We start from the raw sequence: 21,148 nt of genomic DNA, 5'->3' as shown, positions 1-21,148 counted from the left end.
GTAATCAAAGCTAACTTAAGTTGTTTTACTGTAAATAGTTAAAAGTTTATAAATATACACATTCAGAGATTGTAAATTTTTGTTGACAGTTTTGAGATGTGTCTTTGTTTTTGTATTTTTGTAGCACTCTGTTGTATTCCATGTTGAGTATGTTCAGAAGAATCAGAAAGCCTTTAATTGCCCCACAATGGGGAAATTTGCAATGTATATATAATATAAATTAAATGTTATATTGTATATTTCCTACATTAGTAATTCGTTTAGCATATTATTATACATTTTTGGGGAGTAAATTCATTTAAGCAACAAAAAAAACGAGATCCATTTGGCAGCCATCAGAGCCCGAATTCCCATCACGAGATAGAAATAATACGGAAACCAAACATGCGCATGCGTAAAGGGGATTCCCACCTTTCCCGCCTTTTTGGCGTTGAAAGGTGGGAACATAATTATGTTGTGTTGTGCAACGTATGCGGTTATACATCAACATAAGTTGCAAGAATCGTCAATATATTTCTCAATAACTGTAATGGGTAGATCATTTTGACTTGGTACATTTCAGAAGTAGCTCCAATACCGAAAAAGTTTGAGCACCCCTGGTGTAGCCTATATGATCAAAAATGGCAAAAATAGAAAATCCAACCAATTTAAGCTACAGCTACTTACTTGCTGATGTACTCTCCGGTTAGCACTTTACCGCAGGCCTTACACCTGAAGCAGCCGAGATGCCACTGTTTGTCTAATGCTAGGAGAGCTTGTCCATTCTTAATATCTCGACCGCATCCTGCACAATCTAAAGAAACAAAAAATGCATTGAACGTCACTGTCAAAAAAAATACCTTGAAACAAGAGCACAATTACGCTCGATTAAGTAATATTAAGATTCTGAACAGCGATAATAGTGTACGCAAAGTGAAATCAAAAACTAAAGATGTCAGCCAAGAGGTGCTGCCCCTTCTATCACGAAAATTACTTTAACCCTCATATTATGTTAAGGGTTAATTTTACCCGTTTCTGTTTTCATGTTGACAAAAGCACTGGATATCCTTTCTTTTTCCTTTCTTCAAAAACAATTCTAAAATATCCCAATGGGATAGCTAATTAAACTCTTTTCAATTACGTTCATAGCATCTCAGAAACAGTTGTTGCGGATCTCACCTATTATTTGACTATTTTGTGTGGATTTTTACATATGAGTAAAAATCACCCACAACAAAATCGTGATTTTTTTTTCAACATAATATGAGGGTTAAAAACGACATACATATGGAACAAGCCTGCAGAAGGTTGAAAGAGAAGGAGAGGTTAGTTTGAGTAATGAACATCTCTTGTTTAATGAATAGTGGATGAAAGCGAGGAAGAGCCAGCTGCAACCGCAGGGGATGTGAGCACGTATGGCGTAACGGGGTTGTGGAGAATGACGTGAAGAGAATAAGCATGTCTTATTCATAGATGACCTTGTCGCAAAACTCTCCAAATGCCAGCAGGGAAACTGCTGAGGGTGGGAGCAACGGCAGGAGAGAGAGAAAAAGAAGAGGAAAAGAAGGGCGAGGGAGCAGGGGTTGCAAATTTATGTGCCCTACCGGATAAAAAATGCTTCATTTCGAAATATATTTTTGAGAAGATAGCAACCTTCCTAAAAAACATCAATCATGTTTGAGTCTTACATCATTGGTTCGCCTCTATTTTTACATAAAACATGTTCAAAGCAGAAAAATAAATAACCCGGGGTCACATGAGCTAAGCGGCATAACTGAATGATGCCCATGGCTTTTTTTTGTGCAAATTTCCCCATTGTGGGACGAATAAAGGTTTTCTGATTCTGATTCTGATTTTCTATCTTCAAATTCCTAATGGGCTGGTACTGGGGGGGGGGGGGGGGGGGGGAATCAATGCCAGTGAAAGTTGTCCCCAAAGAAGGGGGGGTCTGCTGTTTTTTTTTTTCTTTTTAGACATTGCTATGGCTGATGCTAAGGGTTAGTGTCGTTGCGGCCATTTTGGCCAAGGGTGGCATGCCCTCGCCCCACTCAAATGTCTGAATTGTGCATACTTCCATGACTCGGGGGTGAGTCGGTGTTATATTTTGCTGGTGGTATTGCGCGTCTTGCATTATGCAAGCTATCCAAGCTTTGCATGATCAGCAGAGCTGTTTCTTCGCTTCATTATGAGACATGCAGAATTATCCTGGCGCAACACATCAGCAAACACTGTCAACCCGTGCTTTTTGCTGAGTGTGCGTTTTGTCATCGATGTGTCAACAATGTCTTCATTATTGTGACTAGAGTTTGCGCTGGAAACTAACTTTACTGTATCATCCTGAGTGATGATTGCCCCCTCCCCCCGCTGCCCTCACTCCACCCCCCACCCCGCGCGGTTCTTTACAGCAAAACAAAAGCCACATAGGACGATAATATTTTTGAAATAGATTAGCTGCTATTTACTCATTCACTGCCATCCACAAATTTATTCCGGAATCGAAAATATGGCGTGGAGCGCCATTCCCGAATTTGTTCAGGTTTGGGTTTTTCTTGCGCTGGTCAGACCTCTGGCAATGTTCCACGAGGGGGCATCATTTCCCTTTTTTCCATGTTAGCACTTTATGCCAGCTTTAGCGCCATATAAACCAATATGTATGTATTGCAATGTGTATCGCATTGTGTTTTGGACAGCCACCCTCATTTCAAGGTCATAACACCAGACCCATATAATTTAGGAATTAATTTTTTTTATGGCGAAAGAAGAGAGTCTAAGGTTTCTTACCCTGCATTGAATATTTATGTAGTCCTAAAACCCAATATTCTGTGGGTCTTGCTATTTGAGTGAAAATGACAAAAACCCTGGCACTGGAGTGTACACATTTTTGCACGTCATCTGGCAGTGAATGAGTTAAGGTCAAATTATAGACTGTAAAAGTCAAATCAATGCTTTAACTTTGAAAAATGACTTACTGCTGGCACCCAATATGTCTTTTGGTCCTGGAGACATGGGCTCAACACAGTATTGACATAGACAGTCCTTCCCGTTGAAGGTCACCCTGTCTCCGGCTGGGAATGGCCGTCTATAAAGGGGATTACATCAATAACAAAGTGAGCAGAGACGCGATGGTTTAAGTTCATTGAGCATGGTCACAACAGACAAGGAATTAGTGTATACAGTATTGACAAAAATGTATTTCCTGGTACCTTTCGATTTATTGTCATAGGACTGCATTCATTATGAGGTAATCCATGCTATTCTGCTTATGACACCACAACATAGATTGGAATCTTACTTGCAAACAGTGCAAACAAAGCAGGCAGGGTGATAGGTCTTGCCCAGTGCAGTGACCACTTCCCCCTCCACAAAATCTCCACATCCAGTGCAGCGAGTACCGTGCATGCGTTGGTAGTCCACCGTGCACAGATAATCTCCGTTCTTCATGAAGAAACCGCCCTGGGCCAAGTCACATCCGCACGCTGAACAAAAGCACACACAGTGGCACGGGCCTTTTATTGCTCGGCCCGTAGCACAAGAAACACGCAGTGAGGGTGCTTGGTTGTCCCAACTCCTTACTCGTGCACAAGGATCACTTGGTGCTTGAGGAAAATAACATAGATCGAATATTAATTGTGTCTTTGAGATCTGTGACGCTACTCTTTTCCAAAGGCGACGTACCTACTAGCTTTATTGTTAATGGCAATTCAAGCTCTGTCCCTTTTTTTTACTGTTGAGACCCCAATGCAACAATTGAACAATTGTACAGCTCAGGAAACACCCTCAATCTGCCCCAAAAGATAAGTTGGCTTTGAAAATTTCACACTGCAGTTAGTTCCGTCCATACAATAATGACCATGTCATTTACACGAACCGCATTGAGAAAAAACAACCTCATGAGTGAAATAACATAAAAGCGGTTGGATTCATTGCAACATAATGCTTATAGTTATAAATATAGTTATAAATTGTTTTAGTATGTCAGATCATACAGTAATCGAGGGTCACGCGACTCTTAATTTCAGAACCACAACACGTGGCTTTTGTGATTCAAAAGGCTTTTCGAAAGATGGTGAAATATTTTGATGTTTGCGATAACTTTCTCTAATCATTGTTATGCAATAAATCCCACTAAATCCCATGAATGAATGGAAGAGAGTGAGGGAAAGGCCAATATTTAATTGCATTAGGGCTCAGTGATGACAAGATTAACATGAAAGCTAACTGATTTGGGGAGTGACCCCGGGAATTGAGATTTAGTAGCCTTTATACTGTAATGGTGACCATCATTTTGTACTAAAAGATCTGACGTTATTGCATCCACATTTTCTTAACAACAAAAGGGTAATCTCATGTGTAATGTTGGGGAATTATCAATCGCTGTATTAACCTAAAATGAATTCATCCTTATCGTTGCGAAATGATCTGTGTGTGCATGTGTGCAAAAGCGTCTGCAAAACCAAAACACTTGAATATAGTTAACCAGCATTCCAATTCAAGAACCACGCAAACTCCTGCAGGTGCAAGTACAAACACATGCTGTACAACCCCACCATGGCATTTACATCCACTTGCAGAGGACAGAAATAGGTACTAATCTCAGCATTTGCTTATAGGAGTTCATTATTCTCGGTACTCTGTGATAGCTGTAACAGTGCACCAGTCACAGATTAACCACCAAATGTTTCACTACGACAACTTGAGCCTTTAAGAAGGAGACAGTTAGGCCAGTCGAGGGCACCAAAGCAGTAACCATGCTTGAAATTCATCACTAATAGGGTTAACACTGAAGTCGGGCTGTCAGATGTAGGATTCAATTCACACAGCACCCCATAGCAGCATGGTTGGATCATGTAGTGCACAGGTGTCAAAGTCAAGGCCCGCGGGCCAAATCTGGTCCACCACATCATTTTTTTCGGCCTGCGAAAGCAAATCAAACTTGTTAAATTCCATGATGATTGCTAAAATCTGAGCCAAAATTTCATATTTTTGGATGTCAACCACAATAAAAGTCATTATTCTTGACTTCAGATTTGAAAACGAGTTATTCATTAATTTACTGTGTGCTCTATATGTAATATTTGAAGGGATTTAAACATTCTAATGGGTTCCCTAAATTCATAACGGCCCTCGAGAGGAAACCATAACTACAATGTGGCCCGCGGCAAAAAATGACTTTGACACCCCTGATGTAGTGGATAATAAAACGTTTTTGTTTTCCCTCTTTTAGTACGCGTCTACATGGGTACTGTTAGTTGCACAAAGCACATCGAGACTGCACTCGATTTCTTGCAATGTTCGCTGTAGCGTAGCCTCCTCAATTGTGGCAATGGCATCAGTAATCCTTTGCAGTAGTAGGCCATCAGGGCCTGCAAGACTTCCTCTGCTGGCCTAAAAATATCTAAATCACAGACTAATGTGGATTATATTTTTTCCATGAATTTCTATTAAATAATTCCAAATTGTCATTCAGCTTCCTTTCATTACTTTTCAACTGCTGCTTCCAGATGTGTGTTTTTGTATTTAAGCATTTAACCAATCACATTTCAGCCATCATTTGTTAAAATTCAGGGTCAGGAATTGACCTGTACGCCTTCATAATAAGTTCTGCAGGCCATGGAGCATAAAAATCAATGTCGAGACTGTTGCTTCAACCAATCAGAGTTCGAGTCGGCAACTCCAGCGCTGCTCAAATACACTGGAAATGTCAGTTTTCGCTTATTGGCTAGTCACATGATTGGCTAGTCACTAGTCAATCATAGCATCACTAGCCGCTTGTGATAAGAGCAAACTGGCCATACCACACTCGCAGCTGCAGATTGATTCAGACATCGCGCGACTGACCTTGGGTGCACATGCACCGTCCACCACTGTTTTGGAGTGACCTTGAATGACCTTTAATTACCCATTTTTCATCAAGATCGTGCGCCACCACATTGCCTGGCAAACATTCCTAAACCGGAGGATTGGAAGGGATGAGCCAATTCCTTGGCCGACACAGGACAGTGAGTCAGGAAAAAGTCAGCATAATTACTTTCATGACTAAGAAACTGCCGTTTGAACTACATTTAGCGTTTAGCCTTGAGGAAGGCACTTTTCAGCATCCAGGGTATTGTACAGGAGGATTTTGGTGTGAAAGAGCCTGAATGAGTTTCAACCATGTGAATGCCAATGACCTAATTGAAAAAAAAGTCACAATGTTTTCTTTATTTTTACTTCTCATACATATAATGCATCATAATACCTTTTGGAAAAACACGATGACAGTAAAACATATTGTGATAGAAGAAAATGTATTGCAGTTTGTTTCTGTGTGTTTTCAGCAGCGTGTTACTGTACCTTTACAGGTGAAGCACTTTAAATGAAAGTGTTTGTTTTGGACCCGCAGCACCTCCCCCTTGCATGGCTGTCGGCACTTGTAACACTGGATCAGGGGTTTCTCCATGGAGTGGTGTTGCGTATCCTGCGCATGAGCCACTGCAAAGAGAAAACACATTAGCATGACTAATGGGTTCAAAATTGGTGACGATGACTCATCTCAGCTGCTCGGTGTGTGTTTTTTTTCATCCTTTTTTTTCTTGTTCTTAGCACATACGGTAGATGCAACAGTTTACATGAGCCTGATGGAAAAAAATGCAATTTAAAATCCTTTTTTTAACATTAACTCATTTACTGCCATACAATATGCAAAAATGTGTCCACTTCAGTGTCAGGGTTTTTGTCATTGTGACTCAAACTCCAGGACCCACAGAATATTGAGTTTTAGGACTACATGCAGGAAAACAATCAGCGGGTCAGCACAAGCAGCACCCCCGACACAGTGGCTGCAAACAGCAATCTAAATATAGTAAGTCATCAGCAAAGCCGGGAAAATACAGGTCAAAGGTTAAAGATAGAATGTCTTGGAAAAGTTTTAACTCTCAACCAGATTCTAAAAATATTGTCTATCAACCACCACCCCTCTTGTTGGCTATAGAGGTGTTAATTTTGGGTTGTTTGAGAGAGTGTCAAATATTTGACAGTGTGCAGATCCTGGCAATCAGCTCAGATAAGAAGAAAACAGACTTCCTGTGAAGATAGCGAATGGATGAATGAGTGAAAGGAACAAAACGTTCACAGCGTTTTCTTCTGTCAAGTTTGGATCCACGTTAAGAGCCCAAGAGAGGCTGTTTAAAGGCTACTGAATGTTGTGATGTTTTTTTTTTTTTTTTGCTTGAGATTTGATTTATTCTTACGGGGAAATAATAATTATATTATTTGCTGAGAGGAAAATGGCTTGAATAGAGAGAACGCAAATAGATACAAAATTATGCACTCAGTAGTACAATGAGTCATCTCTGGATGAACCATACACAGCTCCGAGTGTGACATTGCAACTCCAAACAATCACAAGCCATCTGGATTACTGAGCACTGCCAAAACTGCTTTCACCTCTTTACCATTCACCGCATTGTAAAATCAATATCAAAAGAGGATTAATTAAAACTAGTGATCGACTCTAATATTATTGTAAAAAAATCATTTTTGTGTAAGTAGATTCCTGTCGTTGAATGGTGATAAATTCCCTTTTTAGCCGGGTTCAAGAAGCATGCATGTTATGTATTCTCCAACATTATAATGGGAAGACTACTATATCATTAGCAACCTATAACATGAAAGAGCCATTCCCACCATTAAAAGTTCCATGATTCAAAGCTCAGAACTGACGTTTGGACGGTGTGCAGATTTTTTTCCGCATCAATGCAGAGTCCTTGCTCCACTTTAAATAGCTGTGGGCTTTCAGAGAAGTGTACTCAGGGTAGATATTCTGTGACAAAATAGAGCTCAGAAAGGCATGCTACACTACTGGTTCTTCAAAATTTTAAAAAACAAAAAAAAGGTTTGACCTAAAAGCACATTGAGACATATAATCGGTTTAAATGCAAACTCTCTTTGCAACAGCTTCATTTGCAACAACAACAATAACATGATTTTTTAATATGTCTCTGCTGCAAACTAGTTGTTCTCATGACAGCCGCCTAACAAGAGTGTATGGTACAATAAAGCTAGCTATATATATATATGTATAGAAAAAAATTATATATACACATATATTGTTATATTGTTTTTATTTTCTTTTCGTGCACCCATTCCTTAATCTTGTTGTGTTAGTATTAGCTGTACTGACTTTGTGATCCGCCCTGCTCTTCACACAGGGATAATGTCACTGATATGAGCGTAAACACACAATGAATACACACAAGCACACACACACACACACACACACACACACACACACACACACACACACACACACACACACACACACACACACACACACACACACACACACACACACAAAAGCATCCACGCATGCAACCACAGGGTGCTGAGAAAGTGAAAACCAGCAGCAGCAAAAACCAGCAGGGCATCCTGAAGCCTGGTGAAGAGGCATTAGGGGTGGGGGTTTCTCAGCTCACCCTTAAAGGCCTTCCGCCCTGCACTCATAAAATGAGAGCATCACAGTGTCTGCAAGAACAAAAGGGAAAGCGACCTGTCAACGCAGGAAAGCTTTCAGTCCCCTGAGAGCTAATTTTCCCGCAACACGTCCTCATACCTTGTTGATTAATGAACATATTGACAGTGATAGTGCTCTAAATTACAACTTTAAAATCACTGCAATGCATGATTTTAATTGCAAGTTGCGAGCACACCAGGGAAAAAGGAATTCAGACATGAGAGGGAAGCTCCAATAAAATATTCATTTGCCCATTGCCTTTTACGAGTGGTAGATATACAGTACAGTGTCTCCAGCTGAGACAGACAATGTTCCCAAAGGAGTATGTGAATGTTGGTCGTAAAACAGACAAAGAGGTTGCTTCCAACAAAACAGGGACCCAGATGTGACTGTCTGCCCATGCTCAACCACTCATGGATAACTAGTCCTTGACCTTATTTTCTAAATGCATTCTTTGTGACACCTTCACAAAGGAGGGAACAGCTGGGAAACATGTCAGGACCAACAAAGGATCATGATAGCTAATTCCGAAAAGTAAAAAGTACCATAATACGATTATATTTGTTATTATACTGTACAAATAACACATTATCCAGCTGAAAAAAAATATTGGCGTATAACCCAAAGTGAACGTTATGGTTTTTGAATTACTTTGATTCTTAAAGAAAAAGCATGGAAAACAGAAGAAACTTCGTAGAGATAAGGAATTGCACCGCAGTATGTCTGTGTAAGCTCTCAGTCGTACAGGAGTGGTCCATCGATAAAAATGTTTCTTCAGCCGTCATCTGTACTTCTTTGAAGGTGTCGGACATTTCACCCATCATACAAGAGGCTTCGTCAGCTAAAGTTTTTTTTTGCTGGTCGCTCTGGCCCTATATACATAATCCTACTGTCCAGAGGTGGCGGTGCGAGACCCCTGCTCTGATAGGTCCCTGCTCTAAGGTTGGGTGGAGCACAGGACTATTTCCTGAGGCTACACCGATTACTTCTATTGTCCTGACTGAATACTTCTATTGTCCTGACTGATTATGGTCTATAACTGGCCTGATTGCCCCATTTGCACTGTTATAACCTCATCAGCATAAATAAGCCTATGTGGTAACAATCTCAGAAGTGTGTTGTAAGCACAATCCAAATTAAACCTCAGTAGGGGTATTTATATAGGGCCAGAGCTACCAGCAAAAAACAAATAGTTCGCTAACGAAGCAAAACGTCCGACACAATCAAACAAGTACAGATGACGGCTGAAGAAACCTTTTCATCGATGCACCACCGTATGTAATAAACAAGTATTTGTTTTTGTAAACTGATTTAAATTTGTTCAATCCGCGGTAGTAACAAGACTATTAATTTACAGTACATTGTAGTTGCTGGTATTAAAAATAAATCACATGAATCATTGCCATATTGGGAGTGACAGCAAGGTCATAATAGGCCTGGTGCTTGGCAAGACAAGTACTATGGGTGATGTATTTTTCGGATCAGTTTTTTTGGGCACATCAACTCTTGCAACATTCCAGTGGATAGAAATTCCAAATACTCAACCGGTCATGTTCCAACTGACAAATGTACCCATAAGCCAAATACCTTGGCTTTGGACCACCTGAACTGTGGAATATTAGGTTTCCATTCAGCAAAAGAGAAGAAACAGATCTTCAACATCCGCTGTGCACTAGCAGGAAGTTAAACAAACAGGAGATGTGGAATTCAGTTATGGGGAAGGAATTTCTTCTGGGTAAACTACTCTAACCAGAAGAAATTTGTATAAAAAAAGTTAACCTTTGAATACGTAGAATATTCATGGTAATCATTCAAAGAAAATGTCAACTATGTTAGCAAAGTCACAACTCTGTAAGTTAATATCTGTTTACACGATCCCGGTTTAAATATTAGTTTACAACCATAAACTATCATATAATACACGCTCATGAATGGGATCAAATGGATAACTAAAATAATACACTTGCATGTACTGTACATATTAGTACTTAGATTCACTCAGGGATTCGTCAAAAAAGTATTTAAAGTATACAGTATCTGTTTATATTTTGCCACTATATTGGTTTCCACCAATACTTGACTCAAACTGTATTTACAGTTGTGTGATGACACCATTAAATCCCAATGCATGGTGAGATGCACATGTGTGTCTATGGGGGAGGGTGTGCAGAGCTCTTTATCGCCGAGCCAACAAGAAGCTCTTAACCCTGAATTCAATGAATATGGATGGCAGCCAACCCGCTTCTCCGCCCCACTACCAGCACCCCAGACAAAGGGCTTCAAATACATGCATATAATGTGAGCTGGTGGAGGGCGGGTGGGGGTGTGACCCTATCAGACTCCACCAGACCCCCAAAAGTACTCCCCAGGGACCTTGTCTTGGAATAATGATTCATAACAATGCAAAGCAAGTACCATACATTTTGCAGATAAACACTTTGAGGGACCAGTTCATTGTCTGTCATGAGACAATGGCTGGTCCATGAACCACAGAACCACTGCGTGTGACTACGTGGAAATGATAAAAGCTATTTACTTTTGGAATCAAACTGACAGTCCATTATGTCTCTGCACCCCACTGCGTTGTTTCCTGTTACCACGAGACACTAGCGCGATGATGTCTTTTGTTGGTTTAACATCTATACTTTATGTCAATGACTTTCCGTTCCTGACTGACCACTAATGTCATCTGCATATTTTGGTCGAGTGTGTCAGCTATACAAGTATGGTGCCAAAAGCACAACAGGTATGAGAGGTCGACATGCCACATTCTGATGTAAATATTGGAGGAGAGGGGTTAGTTTTGCCGTCAGAATGTCCATAATGGTATATTAACTCATTCACTGCCATACATGTGCAAAAATGTGTCCACTCCAGTGCCAGGGTTTTTGTCATTGTCACTTAAATTCCAGGACTCACAGAATATTGAGTTTTCGGACTAAATAACCATTCAGTACAGCATTAGAAACCTTAGACCCTGTTCTTTCATCAGAAAAAAAGTTCATTCCTAAATGATACGGGTCTGGAGTTATATGATCTTGAAATGAGGGTGGCTGTCCAAAATACAATTCAATACATACTATTATATACAGCGCTTGAACAACAGCTGAAGCTGGAACAAAGCGCTAACATGGAAAGAAGGAAAATGCTGCCCCCTTGTGGAAAAAAACATAACTAGAGGCCATGGCCAGCGGTTTATCGGCACTCAAGCATGAAAAAACAAAACCCGAACAAAGAGAAGTCACCATGCTCTGAAATAATACGCTACATTAGATTTACATTAGATCAAATTGTGTAGAACTGATGAGCTCCTTAGTCGAGGGAATTCTGGGTAATTATGTCTCGTCATAGTGGTGCTTTAATACAATAGATATCAAGAATGAATGCATAAGACAGCATGCTTATTGTATGTAATAAATGTAGTAGAAAGAAAGCAAATGCACACAAATGAGGGAAAGAAGGATTCCACTGTGTCACCATTGTGTTGATGAATTAACGTTAACGTTCTTTATGTATTCTAAAAACAACAACTAAAGGCCTCTGGATGTGGATAAATCTTTGTTTTGACAGATTCCAAGAATCCAAAGGGGGAATGGCCATGTGAGTCTGTGGAAAACTTACAGCGGCATTGTGCTGACTGAACATGTGGCTTCCAGAATTTTTGCTAGTTCTGCCAGCACGGGTCTTAGTGGCAAGGCCGTTATTTTGTGGCCAATTCAGTCCACATCAAGAGAAGGATTTCAGAGCTGGTTACAGCTTCTGGGTCGTAGAGCGCCGTCAGATAAATAAATAAACCGACACACGCACGGGTCAAGAAATGAGTAATTTATTTATTTTGGGTCAAAGGAAATATTTTTTTCTAACCCCGCCCAGGATTCTCACATTACACCCACGTTGCAAACAAAGCCATCTGCGCAAGATACAAGTTCAATTTCGAAAATGTGTTTTTCTAAAACACAGGACACATGGCCAGTATGACATTCGACTATTCAAGGAAATTAAGATATGACACAGATCTCAATGACTGATAGGTAGATTTTGTTTGGAAATATGATGTTTCTCTTTCAATTACATCAGAGAATTTATGTTGATATTAACAGATTTAATTTGCGCTCAATATGCACGTGTCACATGACACATATCTACGATCTATTTTTTTGTGTCACGGAACAGCTGATCAGAAATCAGTATTGCAGCAAAGTTCTTACAAACAATAATATGAAAGGATAGAACCCAATAATAATAATAATAATAATAATAATAATAATAATAATAATAATACATTTCATTTCTAAGCACCTTTCAAAACTCTCAAGGTCACTTTACAGTCACAGAATAAGTTTTTCAGCGTATACTCAACCCAGAAGTAACTCAAATATATAGAAAGCTAGCTAGCTAAATAGATAGCCAATAGATAGCTAATAGATAGCCAGCTAGACAGCTAGCTTGCTATATAGCTAATAGATAGCCAGCTAGAGAATGGCTAGCCAGCCAGATAGCTAATAGATAGCAAATAGATAGCCAATAGATAACAAATGGATAGCAAATAGATAGTCAGCTAGGTAGCTAGCTAGATACCCAGCTAGATAGCATTTTTATAGCATAGTTATATTTTTATTTTTAGATGAATAAAAGTACAACATGTCAGATTGTGTTCCGGAATTTGTATCGATATTTTGGAGCATTTCCTGACAGTAAAGGGACATGAACTATTCCGTTTACTCCCTGGTGCTTTCTACTATCTTTGTGAATGCTTTATTTCCTGTATATGATAGTTTTCCATGTTAATCGCCTTGTTACAGCTTCAGCTGATGTTAAATCGTGATATAAATCAATATGTATTGTATTGCATTGTATTGTATTCATATGACTGAAATATTCTCCATGCCACTCTAAAACAGCACGGTGACCTTGATTGTGTTAACGGGCCATTATGAATGAGACCACAGCTGATAACAATGAAGTGTACATTTTGCTTGGTTACCATGGCAACAGCTGCAGACAGCATTGGAGGGAGAGGCGAAGAGAGAGAGAGCTCTGCGCAATGTGCTTCTCTATATAACTGTTCCACTTTTTTTTACATTTTATAGTCTGAGCTGCATTACATACATTCGGAGAGGCATCCCTTTAAGTCAAAACACTCGTTGCCTATTCTTCACCATATGGTCTCATGCCCGCTTATAATACGCCAGATGCTTTCTTCCAACATCCATTTACATAAAGCCTGACACTACCAAACTAAGCACACTACGGTCTGAGCATCAAGTCTTTACAGAGAGCATGTTTACGCGCCACGTTGCTTCAAAGTTAGCACGCACACCCACAAACCAACCCATTTACACGATAAATATTCCAATATGAGAGAGAGCCGAATACAATAAATAGAATGTAAAAGACAATGGTTCACATCAGCACATAAATCCACCATAGTCCACGACCACCAATATCACAATACCTTTTTCTTTGACCATGACCATTGGAATCCAATGATTCTGCAACAAAAAAAGCTTCAAAGTATCCTACAGCAATGACACAGTAGCTATTTTCAAAGTGCAGAGAAAGAAAGAGGGGCAGTGCAGGTGTTATGCTCTCCTTCTGAAAACACCGCTATAGTGAGGGGTTCGCCTGCTTCGCTGCCACATCCCTCTTCTTCTTCTCCGCCTCCTCTGCACACTCCTCCTGCCTCCTCTCCCTCACTCTCTCTCTCCCCCCTCTGTTGTGTCAGCCACATCCTCACTGCAGCAATTTGGTGGCTGCTGCTGCCTCTGTGTGAACTAAACCCAGAACCCCAAATCCCAAAGTGGATCCTGAAATACATCAGACTTGGATCTTAGGTCCATTTAATTTAAATTTTGGTATCTGACCATTGACATACCATAACAAAAAAGGTCAGGAAACAAGAGGGAGACCATCACAGGAGCTTTACTAATTTACACCATGAGACATTTTTACAGGTTATCTAGGTTACTATTAGTAAGTGTTTTATATTTGTCAGGAACCCTGGAATGTCACCTCTGAGCTGGTATGCTCGGCATAGAAGTATCAACTAGATATAGTCGTACTTGCCTCCGTGATCTTCAACCCTGACAGTAGCCGCAAGCAGCTGAGTGTGGAGCGGTAGGAATGAAAATTAGCACCTCTGAATCTGTGACCATTTCAATTTCAACGACCAGAATATCAAAATGGAGATTAACAGATAAGACTCTTAAAATTCTGAAATTCAACTTGCATGAATGAGTTAATTGCTTCCACAGGCGATGCTCTGTAAGAGAGGACACAAAGGGTCATTTTCAGTCAGAGGTCAAAATGGCCATGACCTCTCGCATGAGCTTTGAATTAACATATTTAGTGGGCCTTCTGAATCCAATTAAAGAGTGCACGGGAGAACATTTGCCTGTCGTGTGCACTGCCGTTACTCAGTGGCATTCTAGAGTCTATCCTCTGACGTTTAAGTGCTCTTGTCATGAATAATATGTAACCAACAAAGCAATCTGCATGCACGAAAACCATGACAGCGTTGCCTTCTGCTTTGTTGCTTTTAATGGCTGTCTTTACAGGTGTTCACATGGCACATATTTGCACACGGTGCTACATAGATATATTTTGTCGTGATATATTTTACACCAGTGTAAATGTTTGTGGTGTGTTCCCACCTATAAAGCTGCTTACTACAGAGGAGCGTGTTAACCCGATACAGCCCCGCTTGCCTTCACATGAAAATTTATGCCACCATGCAATAATGTGATAGGAATAATATGAAAATATAACACGCACATGCATAAAATGTACTTCCGCCTTGTTTGTGAAATGTTGAGAGAGAGAGAGAAAATCCTCTATTTGTTTCTCTCCACTCATAAAACTGTGTGTTATGTATAATTATGATACTCTTACCATGTGCTTAAACTAGACAGATATGAACGCCACTTCATTTTGTTTTTTTGGTTTTCAGTATAAGGGTTTGGTCATCCACTCAGTTTGATTTCTTGGTTTCTAATGCTATTGAACCACTACAAGTACTGTATTTTCCAATGTATAAGGCGCGCCCAAATGCCTTGTTTTTCTTCAAAAGATGATTCTGCGCCTTATACGCAGGTGTGGATTGTATGTGAAATAATTTTGAGCCACAACAGGTGTTGCAACTACTGTCAATAGCCACCGACTCCATTTCCCCCGATAGAAGAAGTAGGGCGTAACCCCAGCGTCTAATGTAGCACCTTATAATGTGGTGTGCCTGATATTTGGAAAACTTTATTTATATATTATATTTTGAAAACTTTTTTCATCCTTTAAAGATGCACATTATAGACCGGTGCGCCTTATATATTGAAAAGGTTTGAAAATGCACAATTCATTGGAGGTGTGCCTTATACTCTGGTGTCCCTTATACACTGGAAAATATGGTACTCTGCATCTTTAAATGGTGAGTAGTTTTGCTTCATTGCAGTTTTCGAGCAGTTTGAACTTTTCTATAATGTAAATACAAGGCATGTTTATAAATAGGTGTGCCGTGAATTTGGAATTTTTTAAATAATAATAATAATAATAATAATTGGATTGGATATGCCTTTATTAGTCTCACAGTGGAGAAATTTAATAATAATACAGTTAATTTATAAGCGAATTGAGCTGAGAATTGGGCATTTTCAGAAAGTCCCGCCCCCAATTCTTGACGTCACGCCAAGACGTCTTGCATTGCTGGAGAATCAAAACAATGGTTTCAGAGTCGGAGAATATGCTTTCTTGTTACACATCCAGTTATGAATATGATTCAAATAGTTCTGAAGAGGAAAGCATACATGTTTGCAATCGATTAAATAATTTATTCCGTGCCATTTTGAGGCAACATTGGGGGGAAATGTATCACCCAAAAAGAGGCAGAAAATGGCGTCCAAGCTCCTCTGAGGAATTAATCAGTCCGTTTCCGAAGGCTGAAAAATTCCTTCCATGGAGATTGGTCGCCCCCTTCTGGCGGCGTTTTGATGCAACACGAGGTTTTCAGACCAAACAAGTACAGCAAAATACATTGACGTGATGGAAGGACTGCTACAATGTGTCTTTTTTTTGGATAGGGGCGTTCCTTCAGTGACGTCACGTACGGACTCGTCACCAACTCAAGAACAAGACTTCCTGAATATTCAGCACGAGTCTTAAAACGTAAAATATAGCTATATGCTGACAGAATCTTTGTAAAATACGCTTAGTAGAAGTCATTTGAATGTTTTTGCGAGTTAGTGTCAGAAGCATTCCGAGTATGCGTAACGATTTGGAAACCTCAATTTGTACTCATGCCCACGAGTAATCCCGATGTAAGACACCATGTCACATGGTCATGCGCTGCTGTTTGGCAAAATGCAGCAGGTCTGGCCTTGCGCGGTGGACACATATTATGTAACTGCAGGTGATTAACTTACTCTCTTTTCACCATTTGCAGCAACACTTTTGGGTGTAAGGGGGGGGGGGGTTATTGCGCAATACATGCACAGTAGTCTTTATGCATTTACACGCGTCAGATGTGAGCATCCAATGAAAATGTCGCCATTTCTGGGTAACATTCAAACTTTTGAATTGTGCCCATGTACGTGCAGAATTCAGAGCAAACAAGATTTCCAGAGAGCTCGAATAAACAAAGTATTTTGACTGTACTGGTTAGAAACCACACAGACGTGCGACGTGCGATGAATTCAGAAGGCAAATGAACACATTGAATCTCCCTCCCTATCTTACCTGAAGCAACATCATGCAGCCTTTCACTCAGGTAATAGTCGTTTGGGTTGAGGTAGGGCAGCTGCTCCATGTACTGTTTCGGAATGAGGTACAGGACCTCGGCGACTTGTCCATCTTCAATGATGGACATGCGTTTAATGGAGTTCTTGCGTTTCACCCGCACGTGGTCTACGTCGTGGCTGCGGCTGGAGCTGCATAGCCTCCCGAGGCTGTTGAGATTGGGCAGGGTTGGCATGACGCTTTGCTCCCCCTCGACTGTGCCACAAAGGCGGGTGAAGCATTCCAGGTAGGCGTCAGCCAGCGTCGAGGGGTTAGATTCAAACCCTGACTAAAACGCAGCCGACTTTCGACATGAGGTAAACAAAGTCCTCAAAATGTTCCAAATCTGATGTAATGATGAACTCCAACCACACAGGAACTGCATCATAAAATCCAGCGATATCCACCAAGCTTGTCCCAAGAAATCTCCCAGTTATGATCTCATCTTTTCACATCTAATGCAAATGCAAAAAGGTGAGTGCTGATGCGCACGAGAAGTTAAACATCAGGTAAGATTTGGAGCCCAATGAGACACTGGTTAAAGGAGCTTTGCAGTGTCTTCAGCCCAACCAGACCGGAGCCTTAAGCTGCTTATGGCTGACGTTGAGCCTATGATTATCTTCTGGGTGGGGTTAGGTAGTTCCACAGCAGGTTTGTTCAATGTACTGTGGGACACTTGCTCCCCTGATGGGACGATCGGTTGTTTACACACATCTGCCAGAAACTAGCTTGGCTTAATGGACACTTTAAAAACTGTGTGCAGGCTGTTTTGGAGGCACCGAAGAGCAATTAAAGTGACTTAAACGAGTACTGGTGAGTGCAAGTAAGGACAAATGGATGGATTGCGTAATAATCTAAGACTTCCGTGACGGACTGACTCATGATGACAAGGTCAGAAACGTGCACGAGCCCTGATTAACTCATGAACAGAAAAAAAGTCAAATCAGTGGCACTGACATTTCATCTATTGGAAATACACCACTAAGCCATTTGACTTTGTGCATAAAACTCATCATAATTTATATGCTTAATTTTGATCCCGGCAAAAAATGCAACATTTTGATGTGTTGGTTCACTATGTGACATATTACGACGTGCCCACTGAGAGTGAGATGAAATGCAGATGATGATAATAATGAGTAAACTAACAAAACTAAACTACCATTCGGGTTTTAGATAGATAGATAGATAGATAGATAGATAGATAGATAGATAGATAGATAGATAGATAGATAGATAGATAGATAGATAGATAGATAGATAGATAGATAGATAGATAGATAGATAGATAGATAGATAGATAGATAGATAGATAGATAGATAGATAGATAGACACACAAAATGTACATCTCAGACAATGCTTTCAGCTTTCAACAATTCACATAAAGACAATTAGAGGAACACAGTTAAGGAGGACATGCTACAGTGCTGCAGTGAGGCGCTGCCCTTCAACTGTCACCCACTTCTCAAATGTAGCTACGACACATCTTCCCACATGCTCGCACTTACACAGGCATGTTCAGAACAAGTCAGCTGCGCCTGGACGCATAAATACACATTCATACACACACAGTCCAAATCACGCCCTTGTGCATGAACATCATCCTTTTTCAGCCGTTCTTACCATCAAGTCCGAAGCAGGAGGTGATTTTTTGGGCGTAATTGCACAGCCCATCGTAGCCTTGGTCCTGCATCACTGTGTTCCTCTCCCCAGTCACTACAAGTTATCTTACACACACATGCCGTCCCGGCCAGCCCTGCATTCACTCTTGCCTGCTCATGAATTATTCATGCTTTTGCCAGGACACTTGCACACGCGCCTGCAGAGTCCCCCTTATGCAGACCGTTTTGAAGGGATGTGTGCATTCCTCTCCACTGTCTGGCCCTATATGGAGGAGGCAACGGATTGTGTTACTGCAGGATAAAGCTTTCTTTGTAATCTATCATTGATCGCCCCATTAAGTGCAGTAGATAAAGTTTGTATGATGTTCTAACACTGAGGAGGCAACGTGGACTTGGAGGGGGTACCAGGAAGCTCTTGCTGGCTAATTAGATTATTGAAGAATCGCGCAGCACGTTAGTCACTGAAAACCAGCCTATTAAATGGAGATGTTTTCCCTGCACCTTTTGGGAAATGGGGAAGAGAAAGTACCAAAAGGTAACGGTTATCATTCACGTCACTTGTCAATGAATTTTCCTGTTTTTGAGTGTACCGGTCAAATATGCCAATACTAACCATAACTAAAAAGTGGTTTTTCATCCGCCATTCACAGCACAGAGGATTGTTGGTATATGAAACCAAATATGACGTGTCAACAGAAACACAATTCAAAGTGAAATAAAAAACAGTGGCTTACGAGACGGCTACACAGCTGTCATCGAATCAATCCTGTGTTCTTCCATCACTGTTTGGTTTGGGGCCGCCACAAAAAATGGACAAAATCCAACTTCAACGGACAGTAAGGATGGTGGAAAAAAAATCATTGGCACTGCCCTCCTCACTCTTGAGTAATTGCAGAGTGCAATCAAAACAAGGGCGCGGAAAATCCTACTGGAGCCTCCGCACCCTGCCCACCACCTTTTCCAGCGACTCCCCTCAGGCAGGCGCTACCGATCCATGAGCACTAAGCACCAAGCCTTTAACTCTCTGAACAGTAACCCAAGTATAACTATATAGTGTCTCCTTGCAATTTTTTTATGATGATACTAGTGCAGCGTGTTCTACCGAAGACAAATTCCTTTTGTGTTCTACATACTTGGCCAATAAAGACGATTCTGATTCTGCTGAGTTGAAGATCCCATAATGGAACTGATCTGACAGACTAAAATAATAAAACAATAAACCCGACCACTGATGAACCACCAAACTACATACTGAGCAGTAACCAAGGATTAAAAATCCATTCGGTTTGTAAGGATCATAAATGTTGGTAAAACTGTAATTATTTGGTGGAAACTTGACATCCAAACCCTTCATGAGGACAGGAATAAAAAATATTGCATTTTCACACAAAGAATCGATCAAAGACATCAGCACAGTCAAAATATGATGATTTGGGTAGAGCAGCAAGCCCACAAGGGAGTATATTACTTTTATTGGGTCACTAATGGAAGTAAATCAATTCCAAGGTAAAGACGGTTGACCTTGGACTGATTCTGTACCGGGGGGAGGCTAGAAAGTGAGGCAAAGACTGAGAGCACAGTAATGGCTTGAACAGTTGATGGAATGTCAAATAATCACAAACGGAGGCCAATCGCTCTTACACCAACGCTCAAGAATGCAACTTCTTGCCAATCTTGTACTATTTATTTAGAATACAATATTATGTGAGCAAGCCCAATACAGTATACTGTAGATTTTCACATATTACAATGCAAGAAATACAAGGTGTATCTACCCCGGTCAAGGATGACACTCCGTACTGATGTCACAAACATTTATTGTAGAACACTTGGAAGACCTGGAACACCGTGACAACTTGAAAGGACATTTAACGACAATTACTGTTACAATAAGTTCGACAAGACATACAGTAAATAAGCAAATTAATAATGTACCGTGTGGACCTTATTAACCGAAAGTAGATAAACTTTGACGTAGACTTTAGACTGTCATTCTCTCTCTCTAGCAGTTACTCTCGTTCTGTCTCTCTCTAGCATTACTCTCGTTCTGTCTCTAGCGATTACTCTGGTACATCGAAACACATGACACGGGAGCGGAAGTGATAATGACAGAACATTATAAATAAAGTATTGAAGATGATTTTAAGAAAAACACACATATAAAGGTTCGCATAGAAACGTTAAACACTTTTACAGAACAACAAGACCAAATAAATTATATTGTTGTTGTCATGGCAACCAATGACAATATAACCGCCGGTTACACAGGGTGAAAAAAAAAACGGGGCACTA

General features: G+C 40.4%; 1 protein-coding gene across 4 annotated transcripts in view; it reads right to left on the bottom strand.

Annotated features, from left to right (window-relative positions):
* The window catches only part of ablim1a (actin binding LIM protein 1a), a 38,117-nt gene extending 19,102 nt beyond the window's left edge, over positions 1–19,015 (bottom strand). For 2 of the 4 annotated variants that reach the window (XM_089011494.1, XM_089011495.1), the window contains exons 1-5: positions 17,195–17,770; positions 6,313–6,450; positions 3,272–3,455; positions 2,949–3,058; positions 667–793 (exon numbers count right to left, since the gene is read on the bottom strand). In XM_089011494.1, coding sequence (XP_088867620.1) covers positions 667–793; positions 2,949–3,058; positions 3,272–3,455; positions 6,313–6,450; positions 17,195–17,429 — 794 coding nt within the window. In that variant the 5' untranslated portion in view covers positions 17,430–17,770. Of the gene's footprint in view, positions 1–666; positions 794–2,948; positions 3,059–3,271; positions 3,456–6,312; positions 6,451–17,194; positions 17,772–18,857 lie in introns of those variants that run through there. The other 2 variants (XM_089011497.1, XM_089011498.1) reach the window with 2 other exon arrangements.
* Positions 19,016–21,148: the final 2,133 nt, after the last annotated feature.

The sequence above is a fragment of the Hippocampus bargibanti genome, linkage group LG13 (assembly GCF_051943395.1).
Source record: "Hippocampus bargibanti isolate YZ-2025 linkage group LG13, ASM5194339v1, whole genome shotgun sequence".
NCBI classification, from domain to species: Eukaryota; Metazoa; Chordata; class Actinopteri; order Syngnathiformes; family Syngnathidae; genus Hippocampus; species Hippocampus bargibanti.
The sequence above is the reverse complement of the archived record's forward strand: the minus strand, read 5'-3'. Positions and strand labels throughout refer to the sequence as shown.